Raw genomic sequence first — 14,097 nt, forward strand, 5'->3', positions numbered from 1 at the left:
TCTTAGCAGAAACATCTGAGACAGTGTTGATACTTAAGTGAAACAGCTCCATTAGCCTTTCTGAGCAGCATGTGAGCATTAAATCATCCTCTGGCTATAAACATTGGCGTTTCTGATGTGAATGTAGGTCCCGTCGTGCTCTTGAATATCCCCATCTTGGGTCTGGCTGTCCTGATTATGAGCGAGACGCAGCGGGCGGCTGGATTTGGGTTCGCCGGGCTCCACCTGTCTGATGGCTCTATCCATCTGGCTCCGACGCTTTGGCTGCATTCAGAGCTTTCACTTCCTGTGCTGCCAATGCGCCGCGGCTCCCGTCCCGAGCAGGTGTCGCTCTTGCCTGGCTCTCTCAGCGCGGCCCACCTCGGCGCCCCACCGCTTGGCCGTTTTATCGTGATTTACGAGGGACAGGTAGCGTTTATGATGCCGTCTGATCTGATTTAGGCTGAGCTGCTGAGGTATACAGATCCACATCTGCAGCGTGAGATGCAGCACTACGGGTGACCAGCCAATGCAGCTCCTTAAGAGGGATTTGATGGGATTTTCAGGCTAATTTGTGTCAGTCAGTATGGTCGGCTGTAGGTAAAATGGACTCAGAATGCTAATGCATTCACAGTAGCTGCCTGTTTCTCTGTGCAAAACTTAAGGGATAGTTTGCCAAGGTATTGAAATTCTGTCATAATTTACTTGTTTTAAATCTGTGTGTGTTCTCTGGAGCACAAAAGTATTGCCGTATGATTTCTGCAATGCGGAAAACACGGACGGAATCACAGAATTCAGTCATTAAATTTTATTATTCAGTCATTATTTATTAAGTGGAATGTCACGGAATTTGTCAGATTTTGTCAGTACACATCATATGGCAAAATGGACTAGTGTCTGCGAATATTAAACTGCAATATAATATAAAAACGGACTTATAATATGAATCCTGCATGTGTCTCTGTGTGAATGAATGGCACAGACATGCGGTTTCCTTTACTACACACATACTGTATTGTGCTTCATCGTTTCAGTGTCTCACTAAATAAGGACATAAATACATGAACAACATCTCCAAAACTGCTCTTATTGAGCATTTGACTGTTTCATTTGAGAAAAACTATCGTCATATCATATATACACACACAAACAAAACTCTCTACGCCAACCCATCAAAATTAAAGTTTGGTTTAACTTGAAGAAATTGTGAAAGAAATACTATTATTACTATATTACTCTTATACAGTATAATGTATGACTCCATATAATAATACCGTATTGACCCGAATATAAGACTATGTTTTTTTCTTGGAAATACATCTGAAAAAACGCGGTTGTCTTATATTCAGGGTCTAGACTTTGACATGTCAATAATACACCCACAACAATAGATGGCGCCAAATACGCATAAACCGAGTGTGCCATGGAATACGTAATGTAATGCGTGTTGTAAAGATCGCGAGTAAAAACAAAAGAAAAAGAAAACCTTACAGCTGCATGAATCCTGACTGTCACGTTAGCATGATGGGACCAAACTCCCTTTGTGATTTTAAAACGTAAGACAGTACCCAGATTTGAAGTCTACAGTAAGATTAAACTTATACTGTTAATAAGATTTTGGTAGGCTACTAATAGATGGATAGCCTAAATGTTCTAATTCAGATGGGCTACCTGTTTTTTTTTTTTTTTTTAAGTGTATATTTTTTTTATGTGATTGTTGGTACATTTTACCAGTTTTTACCATACTTTCAAAACAAAAATTAAAATAGGAAAAATATGCAATATGAAAATAATTGAAGACAAAATGTGTTTTACTGAGAAAAAACAAGATTTGGTTTTTAAAAAGCCTTTTTCCAAAAGGTACATCTGGAAAAAGGGGGGTCGTCTTATATTCGGGCCAATACGGTAATAACACTAATAATAATAATTCATAATAATAATAAAATTATTATTAAAACATGGCTATTGTTTTTTTTATGAATTATCATAAAATTTTTCATCCATGTTTTAATTTTAACAGTAGACCTTTCTTGTGCAGAACTTCATTGGATGAAAAGGTAAGTTAAATGAATAATTGATGGCTTCATTTGATTACCAGAAAAATTAAATATACAAAAAATATATAAATAAATAAATAAATAAAGCATTTCAAATGGCACTATTAATTAGGGATGGGCATTTTTTGGCAATTTCTCATTTCGATCATTGATAGGTTTCAAAAACGAGTACTCGAATACTCGGGGGTGGGGCTTGTGCAGCGGGCGGGGCATGGTCGTAATGGAGATAATGAAAATATCTGAAGACTGTCATGAAAATGAATGTTAAAAATAAAAACATGACATGATAACATGATAACATGTCTAGATTATGATTATGATGCAGCAATGTTATTAAAAAGCAGCATCTAAAAAGGAATAGCTGCCTGAAGTGAAGCTGAAGAGTGACTTTATGCCAATGAAATGAAGCCCGTTCTATGACACATCCTATGATATTAATCAGATAACTTAGATAAATAACATAAACGTAACATTTATGTATCATTTTGATGGCGGATTGTAATCCATAAAGGATTATGTGTTTATGAAACACATGTGAATGAAATTAAATTATATTCCAGTTATAAATGTGCTTCTGATTACAGATAGCCTGGGATTACAAAGATTTGTATTTTAAAGACAATCAGTTCGAAGGGAACATAATTTGCTTTTTGGGTTAAAATAATTTCTTAATTAAGTTACATGCTATAGCGTGAGAGAGAGAGAGAGAGAGATCTCCCACCGTGATGCGCTTTCATGACAGCGCGCTTAAACACGAACAAGTAAAAAAGACAGAATTTTCTGTAGTTTTCTATAAAGTTCTCATTGTAATGCTGTGTTTATGGCAGATTTGTGCTATATTTTCATCTACATTATTAAGTGATTTCTGAAATCGCCTGCACGTTTTGGAAGCCATATGAAGTACGAAAACAATTTTAATTGAAGTATGCCTACTATTGAACAAATATGACAAAAAAAGCACTGCTGTATATAAAAAAAAAGAAATATGACAGTCTCAAATAGCACAGATAGTCAATATCGGGCATTGCATTTGAGCATGAAACTAAACACTGGTAATATGCAGCGCATTCGGCATGTTAACAAATGAATATCCCAACACATCCAATATTAGATTAATCGGATATGTAGCTAACCCAGACATCACTATGTGACTCCGAAGCCATGCTTCTCTCTTCTCACGTCTGTACTTTGGACCGCATGCTGTTGCAAGCTAAACAATCAGAGCTCATGGTACCACCCAAACTGCTGCTATAACCAATCAGAATTTTTTTTTTCCATGATCATCGTTTTCATGCTCGATCGTCGCTGTCACGGCCGAGTACTCGAGTACTCGATCGCTGTTGCACATCCCTACTATTAATGTAAATACATAAATAAATAGTTGTTTTCATGAATTCAGTTCATTAAAAATGTTGGAAATGAAAAAAAAAGGAATCTAAATGAACAAAAACAGAAAAAAATGGAATGTTGAAGAGGGAAAAAGGGGGAGGGGGATTTGGGAAAAATGAAACATTTCATGGGGCCCTAGAAAAGGAGGTATTTTGAAGACTATTATATTGTTCATGACATGTTGACTTTTCTATCCATCTTTTTCCTATACTACATTTTAAATTATGGGAGGCTCTTCCAGTTTGAGTAAGTTCCACTTAAAAAGACTGAAACAAATCATTTCAAATCAAAATCATAATCATTACAAATCATCCTTATCGTGAGCTTGACTGAATGAGCTGTAAATTTCCCTTCATGTTTTATAATCAGACATCAGGAGAATAACGTAACGCTTGGTAGTGTAATGTGACGTGAGCTCTTTTCAGCCGCTGCATCTTTTCCTTAGGATTATTTTCAGTATGAAAAGACAACATATACTGCATATTTGTGGTCTTAATTTACAATATATCTCATGAATAATTCACTGAATGCACTGAGAATCTCTGGTTTTTCTCCCTAAATCCTCACGTCTCTTTGCAGGTGTGTTTTCACAAGGATGCTTTAAAATGTATTTGCCTCCTCTTTTCACTTCTAATCCCGATTATCAGTCCTTATTGTAAGGTTTCTAAAGCCAGTAAATACAGTATTTATTTATAATGTCACCTCATAGTACCAAGTTTTTGAAAATGCTTGTTCCCTTTCATGGGAACTTCGAACTGCGTCCTCTAGGGGGCAGTCAAAGAGCAAATCTTTGGCTGATTGTTTACAGTTTAACAGAAGTTACTTCCATAATTTATGTGAAGCATCAAGGTGGATTCAGTGAAAATTTGTGAAGACAGATGCTGTTAAACTCCAATCACCAAAAAGCTCCATAAAAACACCAAAGTAGTAATCTGAAGAGCCTGTTATGGTGCTTTTATAGTGCTTTTTGTCCTTTTCTGAGATTGTATGCAAATGAAAATGTTGCTAAACATATTCATTTGTCTTCCATGGAAGAAAGAAATTTCTTTAGGAAACGAAACTTTCATTTTGAGTAAGTTGTAAAACCGTAGTGCATAGGGTTAGATGTGATGTTGAAAGGTACAAAGAGAATTTCACTAATGAAAAGATCAGAATGAAGTCTGATGAAGTGGTTGTTAGACTACAAACAGGTTTTTAAAAGGATTTTACCGTGGAACAGCTTTATCCTCATTAAGATGTGTTGATAAGCTTAAAGGAAAAACATGGAAGAATAGCCTCTTCCAAAATCTAGTGAGCTGCCTACCTAGACAGCATGTTGAGGCATCATGTATACAGACTTAATGACATAACTTTCATGCTTTCTTTACAACATTTAAGGCAACATCTAGCTGGTTTTGGTGATTGTTCAGATGTGTCTTGGCCTGACCAGCTAACAGGTAGATTATATATTTTTCCTGTTTTATAATAAAAATACTTAATAATTTAATCAATATAATACTTTTATATTATATTATATTATATTATATTATATTATATTATATTATATTATATTATATTATATTATATTATATTATATTTATCATTTTAAAAATATAAATGTAATTCTCCTCCTTCAATGTGCAATCTTAAAATAAATATAAGACTTATTTAAAACAGATTTAAGCTTCATCAACCTCTCTATGATATTTTGTAATTAAATTTTTAATATAATTATTTTTTATAAATTGTATATTTAGTAATACATTGTATATTTATTTTTTACATATATTCATTATTTTATTTATATTTAATATACATTTACTAAATAATTAATAAACAATTCTCCTTCAGTGTGCAGTATTAAACATTTTCATTTTATTTTTAATATAATTTAATATTTATTATTTATTTACATGTACTGCATTTATTATTTATTTGATTTATTTATACATTTAATATAAATTAAAAATTATGAATATAATTTTCCTCATTCAATGTGCAATCGTAAATATTTTATAATTTTATTTTTAATATAATTAATTTGTAATAATTTTATATTTAGCATTTATAGTTTATTTACATGTATTTATTATTTATTTGATTTATTTAGATATTTATTATAAATGTAAAATTGTAAATATAATTTTCCTCAAATATTTTATAACTTGGTTTCGAATTAAATTTTTTTTTTAATGATTTTATATTTAATATTTATAGTTTTTTTTTTTACAATTATTTATTTATTTATTTATTTATTCAACAAACTTTTTAAAAATATGAATATAATTCTCTTTTTTCAATGTGTAATGTTAAATCAGATTTAGAAGCACAGATCTGAGCTTCCTCAGGCTCTCCAGTGAGCTCAACACTAGCTAAATGTGTTATTGAAATGAGCTTGTTAAGTGTGTGAGAGGGTTTATTTAGTTTTGACACTCAGAGAATAGATGCTTATTGAGTTTCACATCTTTTGTCGTCTTCACGTTTGAATGCCGAAATGCTCTGCAATCTGTTCTGTGAGGTTTGCACTTAAGATTTATTGATTCATCCAACTAGTTTTGCTTCAAGATGTGGATTTAGGCTACATTTGACGACCAAACTGAGTAACAAAATTCAAAAAGTTTTGCACAGAAATGAACAAAAATGCCATTTGACCTCAACAACAAAAGTTTTAGGTTTGGTAATTTTTTTTTTGTTTTTTTTTTGTATGTATTAGAGTAGCTTCTGTTCACCAAGGCTGCATTTATTTGATCAAAAATACATTAAAATCTGTAAGATTGTGAAATAATATTCCAATTTAAAATAGCTGTTTTCAATGTGAATATATGTTCAAATGTAATTTATTCGCAGCTGAATTTTCAGCATCATTACTCCAGTCTTCAGTGTCACATGATCTTCAGAAATCAGTCTAATATGCTGATTTTCTGCTCAAGAAACTTGTCTGATTATTATCAATGTTGAAAACAGGTGTGCTGCCCAATAGTTTTGTGGAAACCGTGATACATCTCATTTTTCAGGATTCACAGATGAACAGAGAAGTTCAAAGAACAGCATTGATTTGAAATAGTAACATTATAAATGTCTTTACTGTCACTTTTGATCAATTTAATGCATCCTCGCTGGATAATTAAGTATTGATTTACTTTTAAAAAGTCATACTGACCCCAAATTTGTTTACATGATTATATAGTTGCACGTTATTATTAGCATTCTGTGCTGTTTTTTCCTGCGGTCGGTGACAGGTCAGAACAGACCTGAGACCCGTTTTTGTGTCTTTATCCGTCATCAGTCTGCGGTGGGAAGCGCTAGTCACGACTCCGTCTGTCACGAGAAGCGTTTAGAGTTGAAGACGCGAGCGCCTGTGTTTTTTCCTCTCGTGAGAGCAAGAGCTTGTCGCTCCTGGCGCTGGAGGATTTGCACCTTGACTTGATATATTTCACAGGCCACTTTAGAGCAAATGAGATGCGCCTCCTCAGCAGGAAACAGAGCAATTTGTTGGGCTTAACGCTGCACTCCAGCAGACGGCTGATCCCTTCAAACACACTGAGAGCGCTACTCAGCTCCCAATTACTCCGAGCCCACAAACTCCAAATTGCAGACATCTCTGGCAGATATAAGGACAAAATGAATGCTCCTCCCTGCAAAATAATCCACAAGAACGTCTCGGTTACGTATGTAACCCTCGTTCCCTGAAGGAGGGAACGGAGACGTCACGTCGGATGACCGACGAATTTGTTGCCTCCGTTTAAAATAGCCAGCAGGACCTTAGCTGGAAAATCCCTGACTATGAAAGCAGCCTGAGGTGCAAGTTATTCAACTTGTGTCTTAGCCTAAATAGCTGACAGATAGATTATATATTTTTCGTAATTAATAATGTAAAAATTTTGTCATTTTAATTTGGGTGTAATTGTTTTATGTAATTTTATATTTAGTATTTATAGTTTTGTTACATTTATTATGTTATCTATTTATGTTACTATACATTGTATTTATATATTAATATACAAAAATATAAATATAATTCTCCTCCAATGCACTATCTTAAATATTTTATCATTCTATTTTTAATGTAAAAATGTTAAATGTTAAAATGGGTAGTTCTTGTAATGTTGAATGGCTAATCAATGGTTAAATATTAGGGGAAAAACTATTTCATAGAGCCATCAGAGTGATACTGGCCTTCAGTCATAAAAAAAGATGCCATTATACACAATTATTAAGAATATACGGTCTTTATGTTGTTTCTACATTACTTTGAAGATTGAATGTGAAATTATTGCAATGTAAAAGTATTTTAAAAAATTTATGTTAGGTGTAAAAACTAATGTTAGGTGGGATTAATCGCAATTAATTTCAGAAAAAAAAGTGCGATTAATTAGTTAATTTTTTTTAATCGATTGACAACGCTAATATATATCCTATATAAATAGGATTTTTTTTTTGGTCGATACCGATACCGATTTTAACAAACAACTATTGGCCGATACTGATACCGATATTGGTCAATTGCATAAAGCATGGCTTAAAAACGAGAGAGAAAAAAAAGATTGGTTCACTCCGAGCAAAATCGGTATTTGAACGTGTCTGTTCCTGCGTTCCTCTGTGAAACCGGTTTGAGTAGAAAACATAACGTTAATTAATTTTTTAAACTTTTTCTTTGCCAATAATAATAATAATAATAAAGTACAGCGTTTAATTTATTCAAATAGAAAAAAAAAATCGTGAAGAGAGTCTTGAATGATCTCTCTTAGTCATAGCCAATACAGCATCATCTTTTCTAGATTTACCAAAGACCAAATGTATTAAACAAAAGAAAAAACTGTCAACGCAATAAAAACATTAAATAATTTTTTTCAAGATATTTAAAAATGTTTCAGCAGGGAAAAAAAAAACGCTACTCCTATAAGCGTTTTGAGAGGAAAAAACAGCCTAAATTAGTAGGCTGTATGTTGCATTTTATTATTACATTCAGAAATAATGTAGGCTAAAATAATGGTAAATAAAAGCAAAATTACAAACACAATTAGGCTATTTTAGTTCCCTTCTCTCCACAACAAATCCTCTAACGTTGTATTTAGGCTAAATATAAGCGTCAAGCCAAAACGAATTAATTTAAAAATGAAACTGAAGCCTGCTTCTCTCATTCTGCACGAATCTAAATGTTTCCATATTCGTGAAGTATCTGGATGCTAACCTATTGTTTATTATGTAAACTATAGGCTTTGTTCTTCACTCGCATTATCGACGTAAAACATCATCCTTCACATATAGACTAAAACAGCACAGTGAGGCGGTGGTTATGCTGAATGGCACAGACTGTACTACCGACTATTTAATTTGAGCAGTGTAACTTTTTATGTTTCTTTAACTGTATTTTATTTTGATAATGAACAGGCTACGATGTCAAATTAGCAAAAATTTGTTGTGTGTGCGTATGAGCCACCAACGCGATCACTGCATTGTTTTCCCAACTGTTACTCCGTAATTTATGATCATACCAACGCTGGTTTGTCATACAGATAGAAGCAAAACATCATTCAAAATCTGTTAATGATTTAAGTGAAATATGTTTTGTGTATAGGCCTATATATTCCTTTTTATGTAGCCTATATAGTTTTATTCTGTTTTCTTCGTTCACAGAAACGCTGCAGGTGCGTGATGTGACCTTGTGGGAATCCGTGTTCTACACTGGTTTCAAACAAAAAGCTGCATATTATCTGCCATTCATTTTCACTTAAATGTAGGCCTAATGCTTGGCGGTTCGTGACTGTGATAACGACCCGAGCAGTCACCAGGAGGATCAATAGCGAAGTTGGAGTCCAAAGGGTTGTTTATTGAAATCAGATTAATTAAATAAATAGGTTTAAGAGCTTAAAACAAAGATTGTAATAAAAACAGTCTAAAACTAAAACTGCAAGTACTAAAAACAGTACCAACTCCCCTCTACAACATTGAGGCTGGAGTTTCACATGCTACACAGCACTACAATCTTGTTCCAAGCACTCTATCCCCCCTCCGGCCATCTTATACACATTTTTTCCCGCTCTCCCCAAATTGGAACATACCATTTTTTTTATAAAAGACTCTTGACTTTGAGTCTTATGATATACATGATATTTAGAAACAATAGTTTAAGTAAATTAATAATACAATTTAAAAAAGAACGGATAAACCAAAACATTTGCACAAACATTAGTTAAGCTGAGTGCTTTTTCTTAGTTTGCACTTCCTATTGCCACGCCCACTTAGCTAGACAAAGAAATGCAAAAAAGCAACCAACATTAACAGTGAAAACAGTGATGGAAGACAATTTCAGAGTCTCTCCATCACAGTGACATAGCCTCGGATACACTCTAATGCCGGTGCATTGCCATTGCAACTTACATATGATGAATTTACAGCTGAGAGCAGGCATTTCACTGGTTGGATGCTTCAGCGTCACGTTTGCATATGGCCGTACTATGCCGTCTGACAAACTATGTTGTGCAGATTTTATTTTGTTTTGGCAAGTATTTAATTATTTTGCCCAGAGAAAAATATTGGATTCTCGTTGTCTCCATGCAGTTAATTAATAAACCATCGGTATCAGCCCTTTTCATGCTATTTCCGATATGCCGATGGCTTTAAAATAATAAAAAATCGGCCGATAAATATCGGCGGCCGATACATTGGTGCATCCCTAATATATATATATATATATATATATATAGCACAGATTTAAACACATTGATTTCAACACTACCTAAAAGTTGCTTTAGGATGTTAGTTATTATAAATTTTTCTTCATGTTAATGATAATAATAAAAAAAAAAAAATTATTTCATTGATTTATTTGTCCAGTTTATGTGCTAAACATATGCTGTGATTTTTATTTATTCTTTTTTTATTTTTTGGACACAATAACAAACATATCAGCCTAAACATACATGGCAATTCTTCGGCCGGTCCTAGTCCAGCCTAACCAGCCAGTTTTAGTTGTGCGATGAGTGTTTTGTTCAGCGGGTTAGTGCTGTATTGATTTCCTTTAATACAGTGATGTGATGGAGAGAAGCGCTGCTCGCTGACCCGTGGCCATGTCCGATTGCTCCGGTCTCCACAGGGTCTCGGCTCACATTATGTTGAATGTGAGTTATAGACTGGTCTCTTCACCTGCCACCCGAGTTCAGGATCGACAATCTGCATCTTTATGATCCAATGGGAAACAGAAAAGATGCAGGAGCGCATTAGTGCATCAGGTCAAACCACACACATGTAACGCTGGTGTTCTCCTTATTCAAGGCTTTCTCTGGGAACTCGAACGCTGACAGTGTGGTGATGTACAAACTCCAGCAGCCCGTCATCGCTCAGTACATCCGGATACTGCCGCTCCACTGGAACCCCAACGGCAGGATCGGCCTGAGACTGGAGGCCTATGGCTGCCAATACAGTATGTGTTTAACACTGACATACCACTGGACAGTGCTCATCTTATGAAAATAATTTTATATTATAGTTATTCATTTAAAACCTTTCATATTATGAAATTTATTTATTTATTTAAATATGATTTAAAATATTTCATATCATGGAGTTTGTTATTTATTTAAAGATGATTTTAAATAAATAAATAAAATACATTTTTGTTTCACTATGAAATTAGTTTATTATAGTTTGTTATTTATTCATTCATTCATTTAAATAGAAATTAAAATGTTATGTTTTTTATTTCTGGATTTGTTTAATTTAAAATCTTTAGTTATGAAATTAATTTATTCTGGTTTATTATTTATTATTCATTCATTTAAATGTGAATTTAACAATTTTTATTTTTATTTTAACAAAATGGTATTTTAAAGATTTGAATATTTATTTAAATTTGATTTAAAATCTTTTATGTTTTGAGTTTATTTAAATATTATTTAAAATATTTTATGTTAATATGTAAACTAATTTAATATTATTCATTCATTCATTTGTCCATTTATATATGAATGAATTTGATTTATTTAAAATATGATTTAAAATATTTTATGTGTATATTTAAACAAATGTATTTATTTGTGTAAGTGTAAAATAAAATAAAATCCTACATATTATGAAATGTTTATTTTTTATTAATTTGTGTATATTTAAACAAATAAATGTATTTGTTAAAATATAATTTAATCTTTTAAGTTATGAATCAATTTAATATAATTGTTTATTTATTTAATTAAATTTTATTTAAAAATCTTTTGTTATGAATTTTATTTAAATATTATTTAAAATATTTTGTTATTAAATGAATTTAACAGTATACTACTACTACTACTACTACTACTACTACTACTAATAATAATAATAATAATAATTAAATCCTGTATTTATTTAAATATGATTTAAAAAATTTAGTTGTGAACTGTCAAAATGTCTATTTTGACTTCCTGAAGAGTAAAACACTGTGGCACTCTCAAAACATTGATCTGTTTGATTTCATTTCAACTACTGTCTCAACCAATAGAGTGAGTTTAGAGGCGGGGCTATGTGATAATGTACTCCCTGTTTCTGCAGCCAATAGAAGACGTGTTTAGCATATGTGTTTGACTCATTATCTTTGAATTTCAGTTTGGTGCCGTTTACCTTTAATCTAATGCTTTCTTTTTAGTTTTGTGATTACAACCTTAATGACGCTCCAGATCAGCATGTGCTCTATACTATGACAATTTCACATCTCCAAACGCCACGTGTTATATGTTATCATCTGAGAGCAGACGAGTGGTTTTCAGTCAGACTGCAGCCCAGCGCTCTGGCTGATGTATGACTGGTCTCTCAGAGGTCCTGTGCATGAGATGTGTTGTCGCTGGAGTCACACGGGGCAGAACTGCAGGGCAAAACCTCCAGTCAACATAATACATTGTTTATTTGCCTCAAGTGCATTAACAGCGTTTGGATTGTTTCCATGTTCATACTGTAAATACAGCAGACCATTAGGGATGGAGTGTTTTCCCTGCATTCATACAGATGTATAATTTATTGCTGGGATCTGCAGGTTGTATCCAGTGTCAGGCGTTTGCATCATCTCTGTTGACCTCAGGTTTAAACTCTCTCTGCTCCATTTAGTGAAGCTGCTGTACCTGAATACATCAGGAGCGCCAATAGAGCTGCACAAACACTGTGTGCAACACCAATTATAATTATAAATTATAAAAAGAGTTTAATAGTTAGAGTCAGGGGTTTGTTGACATGTCAGTCCACACAAACAAACAGATCAATGTTTTGAAAGTGTCTCAGAGTCAGTGTTTCACTCTTCAGGCAGTTAACCTTACACTAAATCAACATCACACACAGAATCTTTATTTATTCATTTTGTTTGTTTCTTTAACTTTCTCTATTGTGCATTATATATTTATTTGTTATATTTCATTATTTATTTATTATAGTCCCTTATTTATAGTTCATTATCTAAATATGTATTTGTTTGTTTTAGATTATTATTATTTTAATTGTAGATTGTTTTATATATATAATATACAATATATATATACTTATTTATTTCAGTTCATTATTATTTAATTATTATTATTATTGTTCATTATTTATTTATTTTAGTTCATTATCATTTACGTGTAATGCATGTATTTAATATAGTTCATTATTTAATTTCCAGTGTATTTGATTTTTGTTTATTGTTTATTTGTTTATTGATATTTCCAATGTATTTGATATTTGTTATTCGTTGAATTATGTAATTGTTTATTTTAGGTTATTAATTTATTGATGTATTACTGTTATTTATTTATTTTAGCTCATTACTATTATCTATTATTGTCCATTATTAATTAATTAATAAATTTATTTATTTTGAGTTCATTTCATTATTTATTTATTTTTTTTATTTCTCTTTTTAGGTTCATTATCATTTATTTTAATTTTAGTTCTTTTATTTATTTTTTATTTATGTATAGTGTATATGTTTACTGTAGTCCATTATTTATTTATTGCAATTTATTTAGGATATTTCATTATTTAAATGTTTTTGTTAATTATTTATTTTAATGTTAGATCATTATTATTATTAACATATTTTAGTGTATTTATGTATTTCTTAATTGTAATCCATTATTTATTTATTTATTTTTCTTCACTATTATTTACTTATTTATTTTTGTGTATTATTAATTTGATTTCATTATTATTTCATTAATTTTATTTATTTATTTTTATTTAATTACTGTAATGCATTATCTATGTATTTATTTTAGTTAATTATTATGCAATTCATTATTTATTTATTTGTTTGCTTGCTTGTTTGTATGTTTGTTGCAGTTCATTAGAGTTTATTTACTGAATGCAGTTGAAGCCTTGTTAACGAGAATGGAAATCAGTCATTTGTACTGCCTGGTTCTGAGCGGTTCAGCCTGATCTCTCGAGTTCTTGTGTTTGTTTCTGCTGTGTCTTCAGAGTCTGATGTGGTCAGTTTCTCTAAAGTCATTCAGTTTTAGGTAGACAGCATGAAAGCAGAGTGTTTTGGGATACAAACTACATGTTAAAAGACTATGATATGATACAGCAATTCCATCAGTTAGTAATTCCACATTACACTGCTGTAGACCACGGTACTGAATTACTGATTAAGATATTTGTATGCCATTTTTTAAAATTAATTAATCTCACAAAAGCTGTCAGGAACATGTCAGGATTATATTTCACCCCCCCCCCCCCAAAAAAAAAAAAAAAA

At 32.0% G+C, this 14,097-nt stretch overlaps 1 protein-coding gene across 1 annotated transcript in view; it reads left to right on the top strand.

Annotated features, from left to right (window-relative positions):
• The window catches only part of LOC107751824 (contactin-associated protein-like 4), a gene marked incomplete at its 5' end in the record, with an annotated part of 142,723 nt that overhangs the window by 14,757 nt on the left and 113,869 nt on the right, over window positions 1-14,097 (top strand). The window contains 3 exons of the mRNA XM_016567597.1: window positions 187-408; window positions 10,680-10,827; window positions 13,821-13,831. Of these exons, the coding sequence (XP_016423083.1) occupies window positions 187-408; window positions 10,680-10,827; window positions 13,821-13,831 (381 nt within the window). The remainder of the gene's footprint in view (window positions 1-186; window positions 409-10,679; window positions 10,828-13,820; window positions 13,832-14,097) is intronic.

This window comes from Sinocyclocheilus rhinocerous, unplaced genomic scaffold (assembly GCF_001515625.1).
Source record: "Sinocyclocheilus rhinocerous isolate Xijiao unplaced genomic scaffold, SAMN03320098_v1.1 scaffold2207, whole genome shotgun sequence".
NCBI lineage: Eukaryota > Metazoa > Chordata > Actinopteri > Cypriniformes > Cyprinidae > Sinocyclocheilus > Sinocyclocheilus rhinocerous.